Source organism: Macaca mulatta, chromosome 19 (genome assembly GCF_049350105.2).
Source record: "Macaca mulatta isolate MMU2019108-1 chromosome 19, T2T-MMU8v2.0, whole genome shotgun sequence".
NCBI classification, from domain to species: Eukaryota; Metazoa; Chordata; class Mammalia; order Primates; family Cercopithecidae; genus Macaca; species Macaca mulatta.
In genome coordinates, this window is record NC_133424.1 from 4,404,028 (window position 1) to 4,417,858 (window position 13,831).

A 13,831-nucleotide genomic window follows, 5' to 3' on the forward strand; every position below is an offset into this window, starting at 1 on the left:
CGTGTTAGCCAGGATGGTCTCGATCTCCTGACCTTGTGATCCGCCCATCTCGGCCTCCCAAAGTGCTGGGATTACAGGCTTCAGGCACTGCGCCCAGCCACCTGGCTAATGTTTTGTCTTTTTAGTAGAGATGCGGTTTCACCATGTTGGCCAGGATGGTCTTGATCTTCTGACCTCGTGATCCACCCGCCTCGGCCTCTCAAAGTGCTGGGATTACAGGCGTGAGACGCTGCGCCCAGCCACCATTGGTCCTTTCTCCCAATATTTATTGAGCACCTACCATGTGCAAGGTGCTGTACAGAACACGGTGGTGTTTGAAAGACTGTTGGGTGAACAAGTGAACGGTAGAGAAAACAGGGGCACCACTCCATGCTTTTGCATCTCTCTCTCTCTCTCTTTCTCTGTTTTATTCATTTATTTATTTAGAGATGAAGTCTCACTCTGTCGCCCAGGCTGGAGTGCAGCGGTGTGATCTCAGCTCACTGCAACCTCTGCGTCCTGGGTTCAACCAATTCTCCTGCCTCAGCCTCCTGCATAGTTGGGATTACAGGCACCTGCTACCACGCCTGGCTAATTTTTTGTTTGTTTGTTTGTTTGTCTTTAGAGACGGAGTTTTGCTCTCGTTGCCCAGGCTGGAATGCAATGACATGATCTCAGCTCACCACAACCTCCACCTCCTTGGTTCAAGCGATTCTCTTGCCTCAGCCTCCCGAGTAGCTTAGATTATAGACATGCGCCACCACGCCCGGCTAATTTTTTTTCTTTTTTTTTTTTTTGTATTTTTAGTAGAGATAGGGTTTCTGCATGTTGGTCAGGCTGGGCTCGAACTCCCGACCTCAGGTGATCCGCCCGTCTCGGCCTCCCAAAGTGCTGGGACTCCAGGCATGAGCCACCACGCCCAGCCATTTTTGTATTTTTAGTAGAGACAGGAGTTCACCATGTTGGCCAGGCTGGTCTCGAACTCCTGACTTCAGGTGATCCACCATCCTCAGCCTCTCAAAGTGCTGGGATTACAGGCATGAACAATCACACCTGGCCCAATTATACCTACTTTTAATAACATGCAGATTCAAAGGTGGTTTGACCAGGGCTAACCTGAAGCCCTCCCATGACAGGCTGCTGGGAGAATTCTAGGCGGTACCACCCATGAAGTGATTACGAAACACTCGAGAAACAAGTGGGGGAGGAACCGAATCCTCTCTTCCCTCCCCATCCTCCCCAGCCTTGCCCTTGTCTGCCCCGGGTGAGGTTCAGTGCACAAAACCCCAGAGACTGACAACTGGACCCCAAGGAAAATAAAACCAAAGGCAGAGATATATTTTGGCAAGAAAAGGGGGTGCCCCCGTTCACATTCAATTTTTTCTGGACAGAACCTTCCCGGTTGATGGTTCAAAAGGAAGCAACAGTACCCCAGCAAGTAGGTCAAATTCAGGGTGAAAGAGCAATGGAAGGCCGGGCGCAGTGGCTTACGCCTGTAGTCCTAGCTGCTCAGGAGGCTGAGGCACGAGAATCGCTTGAATCCAGGAGGTGGAGCTTGCAGTGAGTTGAGATTGTGCCACTGCACTGCAGCCTGGGCCACACAGTGAGACTCCATCTCAAAAAAAAAAAAAAAAAGAAAAAAGCCAGGTGCAGTGGTTCATGCTTGTAATCCCAGCACTTTGGGAGGCCGAGGTGGATGGATCACCTGAGGTCAGGAGTTCAAGACCAGCCTGCCCAACATGGTGAAACCGCATCTCTACTAAAAATACAAAAATTAGCCGGGCATGGTGGCATGCGCCTATAGGCCCAGCTACTCGGGAGGCTGAGGCAGGAGAAACGCTTGAACCCGGGAGGTGGAGGTTGCAGTGAGCTGAGATGGTGCCACTGCACTGCAGCCTGGGGAACAGAGCAAGACTCCATAAAAAATAATAATAATAATAATAGCTATGCAAGACTCTCTTCCAATGTCCCCGCGCCCTTCCTGGGGCTGGGAGGGGCGCAGAGAAGTGGTAGGAGCTCTGGATGGGAAAAGGGAGCCGAGAAAGGGAGAGGTCTTGGTAAAAGGGAGAAGTTGGGGTTCCCCGGGTTGGATTGGGGTCAACCCCAAAACCCTGCTGCTGACGCCCACTGTCCATCCAGCACCCCCAGCTCCCGAATCCTCAGAACAGGCAGATGGGCTGTCCCAGGGGGCCGAGGGCTCCGCGTAAACGCGCGGGAGGGGCGCTCTGTCCACTTCCTACTGCAGCCCGGAGCGCTGCGTGAGCTGCGGCTGGAGGGACAGCGACCTGGGCCGGGTGCTGAGGCGGGGCTGCAGGCGCCGGAGCACGGCGCGGCGGAACAGGATGTACACCCAGGGGTCCAGGATCTGGTTCCACGTGGCCACGCGCAAGTAGATGAGCAGCTGCTGCTCCGTGGCGCGGGACAGCTGCCCGGAGGGGCTCATGGCAGGCGGGTTCCGCAGCACTGTCTGGGCGATGAAGACCTGCAGAGGGGACAGCGGTCAGCCTGGGCCCTGCCTCCAGCCCCACCCGCCCCGGTCCCTGCCCCGGTCCCCTGAGATCCAGGGTCCACTCCGTTTTTTATTTTTATTTTTGAGACACAGTCTCGTTCTGTCGCCCAGGCTGGAGTGCAGTGGTGCGATCTCAGCTCATTGCAACCTCCGCCTCCCCGGTTCAAGCAATTCTCCTCTCTCAGCCTCCCAAGTAGCTGGGATTACAGGTGCCCGCCTCTACACCCAGCTAATTTTTGTATTTTTAGTAGAGACGGGGTTTCGCCACATTGGCCAGGCTAGTCTCGAACTCCTGACCTCAAGTGATCTGCCCACCTCAGCCTCCTAGAGTGCTGGAATTACAGGAGTGAGCCACCGCGCCTGGCCGGTGTCCTCTCTGTTACTGCATTGCTGGGTGACCTCAGGAGAGTTGACTAACCTCTCTGAGCTCCTACTGATGGGTCCATAAATTAGAGCACTGTTAGCCAGACAGTGGCTCATGCCTGTAATCTCAGCATTCTGGGAGGTCAATAGGAGAGAATCGCTTGAACCCAGGAGTTCAAGACCAGCCTGGGGAACATAGTGAGACCTCATGTCTACAAAAAGTAAAAATAAACTAAAAAGTTACCCGGGCATGGTTGCACTCCAGTCTGGGTGACAGAGCAAGATCCTGTCTCAAAATAAATAAATAAATATAATTTTTAAATAATAAAAATTATATTTATCTGTCGGCCAGGATGATAGGAAATTTTTAAACTCTATTTAAAAGTAAATATTTAAAATAAGAATGTTATCTACAAATTAGTATAAAATAATCAATTATATGATAATATAATTATTATTCATAATTATAATGTTGCATATAATTGATATATATCATTTATCATACAATTATATTGTAATAAATGTTACATTATATTAAGATAATTTGTTTGAGACCAGCTTGACCAACATGGTCAAACACCATCTGTATTAAAACATACAAAAATTAGCCGGGTGCGGTGGCACGCACCTGTAGTCCCAGCTACTTGGGAGGCTGAGGTGGGAGGATCCTTGTACCCAGGAGGCAGAGGTTGCAGTGAGCTAAGATGGCACCACTGCACTTCAGCCTGGGCAACACAGCGAAACTCCATCTTAAAATGAAATAAAATAAAATAATTTGGCTGGGCGCAGTGGCTCACATCTATAATCCCAGCACTTTGGGACGCTGAGGCAGGCGGATCACAAGGTCAGGAGATTGAGACCATCCTGGCTAACACGGTGAAACCCTGTCTCTACTAAAACTACAGAAAAAATTATCTGGGCGTGGTGGCAGGCACCTGTAGTCCCAGCTACTTGGAAGGCTGAGGCAGGAGAATGGCGTGAACCTGGGAGGCGGAGCTTGCAGTGAGCCGAGATCGAGCCACTGCACTCCAGCCTGGGCGACAGAGTGAGACTCTGTCTCAATATAATAATAGCACTAATAATAGCAACAATTATATATATGTATATATAGTTGTTTTTTTTGTTTTTTGTTTTTTTTTGAGATGGAGCCTTGCTCTGTTGCCCAGGCTGGAGTGCAGTGGTGTAATCTCAGTTCACTGTAACCTCCACCGCCTGGGTTCAAGCAGTCCTCCTGCCTCAGTCTCCTGAGTAGCTGGGATTACAGGCGCCTGCCACCATGCCCAGCTAATATTTTGTATTTTTAGTAGAGATGGGGTTTCACCATGTTGGCCAGGGTGGCCAGGCTGGTCTCGAATGCCTGGCCTCAAGTGATCCACCTGTCTCACCCTCCCAAAGTGTTGGGATTACAGGCATGAGCCACTGAGCCCGGCCAAAATAATTTATATTATATTAGAATGCATCACTATATTAAAAGCATTTCCTGGGCCTGGCGCAGTGGCTCACACCTGTAATCCCAGCACTTTGGGAGGCCGAGGCGGGCAGATCACAAAGTCAGGAGTTCAAGACCAGCTTGGTCAACATAGTGAAACCCGGTCTCTACTAAAAATACAAAACAATTAGCTGGGTGTCTGTAGTCCCTGCTACTTGGGAGGCTGAGGCAGGAGAATCGCTTGAACCTGGGAGGCAGAGGTTGCAGTGAGCTGAGATCATACCACTGCACTCCAGCCTAGGCAACAGTAGGAGACCCCATCTCTAAATAAATCAAATAAATAAACAAATAAAGAAACAAATAAATAAATAAAATAATTTTCTGAGCACCTACGGTAGGCTGGATGAAGCAGCAATCGCAGCCAAGAAACACCCAGGGCACACCCTCATAGGCTCACACCTCTAGTCGGGAGACGGACACTGGGCCTGGGGGGTTACGGCATGGGGTGGGCAAAGCTGTGATGAGGAAGCGATGTCAGAGCCCAGAAGAGGTGCCTGACCTGGCCTGGGGAAGTCACTGAAGGGCAAATGGGAGTGGGCCAGGTGCATCTGCAGGAAGTGCCTGTGAGGACTTTCTTCTGAGGGTAATAGGGAGTCATGGGAGGGTTTAGAGCAAGGGTTGACCCATGGGCCAAATCTACCTGTCACTTGCTTTGGGTTTTTTTCTTTTCTTTCTTTCTTTTTTTTTTTTTGAGACGGAGTCTTGCTCTGTTGCCCAGGCTGGAGTGCAGTGGCACGATATCAGCTCACTGCAAGCTCTGCCTCCTGGCTTCATGCCATTCTCCTGCCTCAGCCTCCCGAGTAGCTGGGACTACAGGCCCCCACCACCACGCCCGGCTAATTTTTTTGTATTATTAGTACAGATGGGGGTTTCACCATGTTGGCCAGGATGGTCTCGATCTCCTGACCTCGTGATCCGCCCACTCGGCCTCCCAAAGTGCTGGGATTACAGGCGTGAGCCACCACGCCCGGCTGTCACCATCAGGATTTAAATCCACCCTGGGTGACCAGAGGTCCAGTCAGGAGGGTAGCAGGACCCCACAGAGCCCCCACTCACCAGCAGGGGCAGCCAACACACGCTGGCCACCAGCATGATGCCCAGGAGCTGAGCCATCATCTCCACCTCGGAGTCCCGGGGACGCTGCTGGGCCGCCTCCTGCCCGTGGTAGACGTGGCACAGGGTGGCCACGCTGACGGTGTTCAGCAGGAAGGACAGCCCAACCGAGAGGCCGCCCAGCATGGAAAAGAGCAGCCCAAAGGCCACGTCCCCAGACTCGGCGCCCAGCGTCAGGAAGCACCAGGACCCCGGGTATTGCACGGTGTAGCGACCCAGGCCCAGCAGGGGCAGCAGGCCCAGCGCCAGCGCGGCCGCCCACACCAGCCCCACGGTGGCCCAGGCGCGGCGCTGCGAGGTGACCGCCGGGCGCGAGAAGGGCCGGGTGATGCCTAGGAAACGCTCCGAGGCCATGGTGGCCCCCAGCAGCAGCGGGGACAGGCCGAAGAAGATCATGACGACGCCCATGAAGCGGCAGAGACGGCAGCCGGGGTCCACGGCATGCCACTCGAAGAGCGCGGCGTGCTGGGACACCACGATGGCACCGGTCACCAGCAGACCCAGGAAGTCAGTGAGGACGAGGCCGCAGAGGAAGGTGAGGAAGGAGGAGCGCGTGTGCGAACCCCCCTGCCGCGCCCCCGCCAGCACGCTCAGGGCCAGCAGGTTGGAGGCCAGGCCCACCACGCAAAAGGAGGCGGCGAACCAGGGCGAGGCGATCAGCCGCCTCTCCTCCAGGGTAATGTTTGTGGGCCGGAAACAGGGCCCCAGGGAACTGCCATTGGGCCACATGGCTCCGGAGCCCTGCGGGATCGGTCACCACCCCATCAGGCTGATGCTGGAGACAGGGCAGGCTGGCACTGGTTCAGGTACACCTGGGAGGCGAGAGAAGATTTGCTTGTGATTAATTCTGCATTTCAGTGTAAGCAGCTCTGGTGAACTCCTACACAACCTTCAATGCCCCAGCTCAAATATCCTCTCCTGGTCTTCCTTCCTTCCTTCCTTCCTTCCTTCCTTCCTTCCTTCCTTCCTTCCTTCCCTCCTTCCCTCCTTCCCTCCTTCCCTCCTTCCCTCCTTCCCTCCTTCCTTCCTTCCTTCCTCCCTCCCTCCCTTCCCTCCCTCCCTCCCTCCCTTCCTTCCTTCCTTCCTTCTGTCCCTCCCTCCCTCCCTCCCTCCCTCCCTTCCTTCCTTCCTTTCTTTCGAGATGGAGTCTCACTCTGTCGCCCAGGCTGGAGAGCAGTGGTGTGATCTCCACTCACTGCAAGCTCTGCCGCCTCCTGGGTTAACGACATTCTCCTGCCTCAGCCTCCCTAGAAGCTGGGACTACAGGTGCCCGCCAACGCGCCCAGCTAATTTTTTGCATTTTTAGTAGAGACGGGGTTTCACCGTGTTAGCCAGGATGGTCTCGATCTCCTGACCTCGTGATCCTCCCGCCTCTGCCTCCCAAAGTGCTAGGATTACAGGCGTGAGCCACCGTGCCTGGCCTTTTTCTCCATTTTCATGGTGTCGCTTTTATAATAAATAAACCCTGAAATCCAGTTCTATTTTGGGAACAAAAAACATAACTTCTTCGGAATGGCAGGTTCCCCAGGGACGGCTGGTAGAGAGCAGCAGGCGGGGACCCGTTACCCTCTGTGGGGCTAAGCTCAGTCACACTGCACAACATCAGAGCCAAGCCGGGTGCAGCGGCTCACGCCTCTTATCCTAGCACTTTGGGAGGCCAAAGTGGGCGGATCACTTGAGGTCAGGAGTTCGAGACCAGCCTGGCCAACACAGCAAGCCCCTATCTCTTAAAAAAATATATCTGGGTGTAGTGGCATGCACCTGTAATCCCTGCTCCTCGGAAGGCTGAGGTTGGAGGATTGCTTGAGCACCAGATATCGAGGCTGCAGTGAGCTACAATTGCACCACTGCACTCCAGCCTGGGCAACAGTGAGACCCTGTCTCAAAACAAAAACAAAAACAAAAACAACGCTAAAAAAAAAAAAAATACAAAAAATGGGGCCAGGTGTGACAAGTGAAGTAAAAATAAAATGAGATGGTTCAAGAACCGGCTTCTGGCCGGGCGCGGTGGCTCACGCCTGTAATCCCAGCACTTTGGGAGGCCGAGGAGGGCAGATCACAAGGTCAGGAGATCGAGACCATCCTGGCTAACACGGTGAAACCCCGTCTCTACTAAAAACACAAAAAATTAGCCAGGCGTGGTGGCGGGCGCCTGTAGTCCCAGCTACTTGGGAGGCTGAGGCAGGAGAATGGCGTGAATCCAGGAGGCAGAGCTTGCAGTGAGCCGAGATCGCACCACTGCACTCCAGCCTGGGCGACAGAGTGAGACTCCACCTCAAAAAAAAAAAAAAAAAAAGAGGCCGGGCGCGGTGGCTCAAGCCTGTAATCCCAGCACTTTGGGAGGCCGAGACGGGCGGATCACGAGGTCAGGAATCAAGACCATCCTGGCTAACACGGTGAAACCCCGTCTTTACTAAAAAATACAAAAAACTAGCCGGGCGAGGTGGCGGGCGCCTGTAGTCCCAGCTACTCGGGAGGCTGAGGCAGGAGAATGGCGTAAACCTGGGAGGCGGAGCTTGCAGTGAGCTGAGATCCGGCCACTGCACTCCAGCCTGGGCCACAGAGCGAGACTCTGTCTCAAAAAAAAAAACAAAAAAAAAAAGAAAAATAAAAAAACAAAAATTTGCCGGACGTGGTGGTGCACACCTGTAATCCCAGCTACTCGGGAAGCTGTGGCAGGAGAATTGCTTGAACCCAGGAGGCCGAGGTTGCAGTGAGCCAAGATCAAACCATTGTACTCCAGCCAGGGTGACAAGAGTGAGACTCCATCTCAAAAATAAATCAATACATAAATAACAACAACAAAACAAAAAGGTCCTATTAGGATCCTCATTTTGCAGATGGTGAAACTGAGGCACAGAGAGGTTAAGTCACTTGTCTAAGGTCACAGCACCTGGCTGGAGTGGATGTGAGGTTTTATTTAGTTTTTATTTTATTTTTTTATTTATTTTTTATTTTTGAGACAGAGTCTCGCTCTGTCGCCCAGGCTGGAGTGCAGTGGCCGGATCTCGGCTCACTGCAAGCTCTGCCTCCCGGGTTTACGCCATTCTCCTGCCTCAGCCTCCCGAGTAGCTGGGACTACAGGCGCCCGCCACCTCGCCCGGCTAGTTTTTTGTATTTTTTAGTAGAGATGGGGTTTCACCGGGTTAGCCAGGATGGTCTCGATCTCCTGACCTCGTGATCCGCCCGTCTCGGCCTCCCAAAGTGCTGGGATTACAGGCTTGAGCCACCGCGCCCAGCCTTAGTTTTTATTTTTCAGAGGTGGAGCCTGGCTCTGTGGCCCAGGCTGGAGAGCAGTGGCACAATCTTAGTTCACTGCAGCCTCGACCTCCTGGACTCCTGCCTTGGCCTCCACAGTGCCAAAACTACAGGTGTGAGCCACCATGCCTGGTCTAGCATTTTCTTAAAAGTTGGTCAGACTAGACTGGAACCCTGGCTTCGCTGTGTGCCCTCTCATTGACCTTGGAATTGGCATGTTTCTACTGTGAGCCTCAGTTTCCCTTCCTATAAAATGGGACTGATATGGCTGACGCCTGTAATCCCAGCACTTTGGGAGGCCGAGGCGGGCAGATCACCTGAGGTCGAGAGTTCGAAACCAGCCTGACCAACATAGAGAAACCCCATCTCTACTAAAAATCCAAAATTAGCTGGGCGTGGTGGCGCATGTCTGTAATCCCAGCTACTCGGGAGGCTGAGGCAGGAGAATTGCTTGAACCACCAGGAGGGGAGGTGATGTTTTGGGGCCAGAAACGGGGCCCCAGAGCCAAGATCGTGCCACTGAACCAGCTTGAGCAACAAGAGCAAAACTCTGTCTCAAAAAAAAAAAAATGTGGGGGTGGGTGCTGGTGACGGGAATGAACTGATCCACATGAAGCACCCAGCACACCACAGCAGGCGCTCAGTGCTTGCTGGCCCTGAGGCAGTGCCTGGGCTGTGGGGTTGCAGCAGCTAATGCGTTCCAGGGCGGTCCAATGGGTGACTGTGGCCCTCACTCCCCATCTCATTTGTGGCTCTTTGGCCCAGCTGCTGGGTTTGGCTACACTTTATCCAGCCTCATAAATTATCCAGCTCCCGACAGCAGCATTGCGCTCCCTTCCTGGGCGGACAGCTAAGGCCATTGCCGCTGTGGTGGGAGGTGGGGCTTCCAGAGGAGAAACTGAGGCCTGGAGAGCAGATGCGGTGGGGGGCTCCTCGCGGCCTCTGGCAGTCATTGCCCTCCACCCCGGGCTGCTTTGATGCCTGGGATTTGGATTCCTGCACTTGGATTTCCCCTGGGACAAGGCGTTCCTCCCTCGAGAGCTGGTATGTGCCGTTTCTGAACATTCCTTGGGACTCGGCTGTCCCTGCAGCCACTGCCCCGACCTCTGCCTGGAGCAACTTCCAGTCCCTCCTGGGTCTCAGGGTCTCCTCGACCACACTCCACTCACCGGGGGTCACACACCCGGAACTCCCTCACACCTCCCGTGGCTGGGAGCAAATGCATGGCCCAGAGCCCTTGGCCCAGGGGAGCCTGGAAACTGGCACTGAGTCCTTCTGGCCACAGCTGGCTGTTTCCAGTCCCCCCGCCACCTCCACTCCCCACCCTGGGTTCAGGTGATGGAAGCCGTCTCAAGTTCTCCAGGCAAGGAGGCCAATGGGGGGACCAGGCAGGGCCTCCCTTCCCTCCTGCATTGGCCAGGAGGGGCAGCAGGGGCCCCCACCCCGTGGGGGAGTAGAGCAGCACCGTGCGGCTCTTGGGAAAATTACGGTCGCTCCCTGTGTCTGGGGAGAGGTGTGGACCCAAGATCCCTTTTTCATGCTGAATAATTCCAGAATTTTGCAGCCTGAGAGCAGGCGTTTGCCCTTAGTGGGTGCAGGGTTCCGGAATTCTAACATGCTTCCTTCAGTCCCGGGACGCAGAATGCCTCTCCATTCTAGAATCCCAGGAGGCTGAGGTCCTGCAACTTTGATGGGAATTTGCCTGGGTCTCGGGTTCCAGAAATCTCTGTCTTAATTCCCGGCTTCTTTCTGGAAGGCGGACAGTGAGTTCCTCCTCATCCGATGCCACCCCTGACAGGGGACCCGGCTCACGGGGCGCTGTTTCCAGAGGCCCAGGCGCTCGGCTGGGCGTGGGCACCAGGCCTGGCTCCCCCAAGCCTGGTTGCCAGTGGAATGTGATCCTCGGTTCCCAAACAGCAGGCCTCTCCTCCACTCCACGTTCCATCCTCATGCCCCGTCCCTCCTTCTCCTCCTCCTGCCTGGAGCGCAGCCCCTCATCATCCATCCATTTCTCAACAAGTCCCCTCTCTTCAGCGCCCCACCCTGCCCACCCCGCCTGCCTGTCATGGCCTGAGCCCATCCCGCCTCCCCCAGACAGGCTTGGAGGCTGTAGTCCCCGATCTGCCACTGCCAGGGTGGGGCTCCACCTTGCCAAGCCTTAGTTTCCCCGCTCGGTGCAATTGGGGGTGAGATTCTGATCTCCATGCCTGTGCGTGCTCAGCCCAGGCCTCCCTGGCTCTCACCTCTCCAGGGCGCCTGGCTGTACTCACAGCTCAGCTCCCTGCAAGGTGTCTGGGCAGCCAGGAGGGAGCCCTGAGGCTCCGTGTCACCCCGGTTGACCTTGGACCTTGGACCCACAGGGCCCTTTTGGGCCTGAAACTTCAGGGACCAGGCCAGATCCTCCCATGCCTGCTGTAGACCCGAACGCTCATGGGCACGGACCCTGCACGGATGTGGAGGCAGACACATTCCATACCCTAATGGGCCCACCTCCCCTCACCGCAAAGCTCCGTTTCCGGGAACATTTCCTGTTTGTGACACCAACAGGGTCCCCAGCCCATAGGGTGCAGGGCGGGGACTCCCCCAGCCAGCCAGACTCCCACCAGCCTTGTTTGGGCCCTGAGTCACATGGCCCCCTGTGAGCCTCGGTTTCCCCATCTCTCTAGTGGGGGCTCCCCCAGGGAGCACGCAGGGAGCCTTCTTCACTCAGGGGCTGGCAGGGGACCAGGGGGCGGGACCCAGGCAGTGTGGCTGGTGGTTAATGGTGGACCACGAGCTACAGTGATTCCACCAACACACACCTCAGGCCACCGCCGTGTGTGCACACTCGAGACACACACAGATAGCCAGACACACACAGGCAGAAACACAGCAGACACAGGCAGAAATGTGACAAACAGAAACACAGCAGGTAGACGCACAGACATGTACAGACACACACACAGAAACATGGCAGACACACAGACACACAGAGATAGACACACACAGAAACACAACACACAGACACACACAGACAGACACAGGCAGAAACACTACAGACACACAGACACACACACAGACAGACACATAACAGACACACAGACACACACAGACACACACAGACACACACAGACACACACAGACACACACAGGCAGAAACATAACAGACACACAGACACACACAGACACACACAGACACACACAGGCAGAAACATAACAGACACACAGACACACACAGACACACACAGACACACACAGGCAGAAACATAACAGACACACAGACACACACAGACACACACAGGCAGAAACACTACAGACACACAGACACACACAGACAGACACAGGCAGAAACATAACAGACACACAGACACACACACAGGCAGAAACACTACAGACACACAGACACACACACAGGCAGAAACATAACAGACACACAGACACACACACAGGCAGAAACACTACAGACACACAGACAGACACAGACAGACACAGGCAGAAACACTACAGACACACAGACAGACACACAGGCAGAAACACTACAGACACACAGACACACACACAGACAGAAACATAACAGACACACAGACACACACACAGGCAGAAACACGACAGACACACAGACACACACAGACAGACACAGGCAGAAACACTACAGACACACAGACACACACACAGGCAGAAACACGACAGACACACAGACAGACACACAGGCAGAAACACTACAGACACACAGACACACACACAGGCAGAAACATAACAGACACACAGGCAGAAACACGTCAGACACAGACACACAGAGACACACATAGACACACAGGCAGAAATGTGACAGACACAGACAGAAAAACACAGACACACAGGCAGAAACACAGCAGGTGCATAGATACACACAAACACACACAAACAGAAAGATGCACAGATGAACACATAATGTTTAACAGTCCCACACGCTCGGCAGAAACAAACACACAGTCACACACACACAACCGCCACACACGCACAGACACAGACACACAACCAGAGCCACGCATGGTTCACTCCCAGAGACAAAATCACACACACACAGCCACACAACCACACTCGATCCCTGCCACATCCAGGGCCTGGGCCCCCTCCCCAGCTGCAGCCACCTGAGTCTGGGACCCCTGTTCACAGCCATGTGGCCCCACAGAGACCAGAGAGCACCCCCAACAGAATCAGCCTGGGCCACACCCAGATCCAGCTGCCTGGGCGCCCAGTGCAGGCCTCAGGGCACCCATGCCACCCCCGGGCCACACAGGGGACACCTGGCACCTGGCCGCTGTAACCGAGGGCTTTTGGACACACCCACAGCAGGGCAGGGCCAGCGCCGGATGCGCCCAGCAGCCCGGGCTCAAGCCAGAGCAGCGCATCCCGCCGTGAGCCGGCAGGGCGACCTCACCTTCAGAGACCTCATCTGCGGGGCTCCCACCTGGCTGGATCCTGCGCACGGGGGTCCGGGCGCCGTCTGGAGCTGGGCAGGCAGATGTGCGGGCGCCGAGGCTGGGGCGACGGCTGGGGGAAGGCAGAGGGAAGGGAAGGACGGGCTCCAGTGGGGCCTCCCAGGGAAACTGAGTCAGTCTGGCTGTGGCCAGGGGCGGGCCCAGCAGAGGACCCTGGCGCTGCCCCGTCACCGCGGGACACCGATGGAGGGCGTGGCGGCACAGGATGCCCCGGGGGCGCGGCCTGGAGGAGTTCGCGGGGGCTAAGCCGAGCTGGGACGGGTAGGGGCCGCTGGCAGCCCGCGGCTCGCTCTCTCGGTCCTGTCTCTGTCTCTCGCTGTCTCTCATCAGCCCCGCCCACCCTGCGTTGGCCACGCCCCTCGGGCCCAGGCCTGGCTGACTTGGGGTCAGTGGGTGCCCCCAGCACGCCGGGACTTCCCCGCTGGGGAAGATGGTGCCCTTGGGACCCCCAGGCCGCAGGTGGCAGGGATGCAGTGGCTGCGGTGGGGGTGGCAGGGGCCCCTCCTCGAGAGCCTCAGCCCCTCCAGCCGCCCAGCGCCCTGCCAGGCCTCTTCCCGGCGCTCCCGCCGCCAGGCCCGCATTATTCACCATCTGGGCAGCACCCAAGGCCTGGAGGGGGCGGGGCAGGTCCAGGCGAATCGGCGCCCCGGGGGCGCCCAG

General features: G+C 55.6%; 1 protein-coding gene across 17 annotated transcripts; it reads right to left on the reverse strand.

Annotated features, from left to right (window-relative positions):
* Positions 1 to 373: 373 nt before the first annotated feature.
* Positions 374 to 13,518, reverse strand: TBXA2R (thromboxane A2 receptor). Of its 17 annotated transcripts, none has more exons than XR_013409514.1 (5): positions 13,111 to 13,473; positions 8,100 to 8,222; positions 5,397 to 6,265; positions 1,870 to 2,461; positions 374 to 491 (listed from the first exon to the last, which is right to left on the reverse strand). XR_013409514.1 is itself a non-coding variant. In XM_077979144.1 (4 exons), exons 3-4 carry the CDS (start codon positions 6,180 to 6,182, stop codon positions 2,216 to 2,218), a joined length of 1,032 nt encoding a protein of 343 aa, XP_077835270.1. In that variant the 5' UTR covers positions 6,183 to 6,265; positions 8,100 to 8,222; positions 13,111 to 13,474; the 3' UTR covers positions 1,297 to 2,215. The 17 variants fall into 17 exon arrangements, 9 of the variants coding, with proteins under 9 accessions (XP_077835270.1, XP_077835271.1, XP_014977948.1 ...); XR_013409513.1 differs by having other exon boundaries at positions 374 to 482; positions 1,865 to 2,461; XR_013409510.1 differs by lacking the exon at positions 8,100 to 8,222 and having other exon boundaries at positions 13,111 to 13,517.
* Between the last annotated feature and the right edge of the window lie 313 nt (positions 13,519 to 13,831).

What these genes read in the sequence shown, in the direction of transcription:
- TBXA2R (XM_077979138.1), bottom strand. Translation starts at nt 6,182, where the DNA reads ATGTGGCCCAATGGCAGTTCCCTGGGGCCCTGTTTCCGGCCCACAAAC. An exon ending in TGTGTTGGCTGCCCCTGCTG is followed by an intron (nt 3,601 to 5,396) that starts GTGAGTGGGGGC and finishes TTTCATTTTAAG; the next exon opens with ATGGAGTTTCGCTGTGTTGC. An exon ending in CCAAGTAGCTGGGACTACAG is followed by an intron (nt 2,462 to 3,479) that starts GTGCGTGCCACC and finishes TCCCCTCTGCAG; the next exon opens with GTCTTCATCGCCCAGACAGT.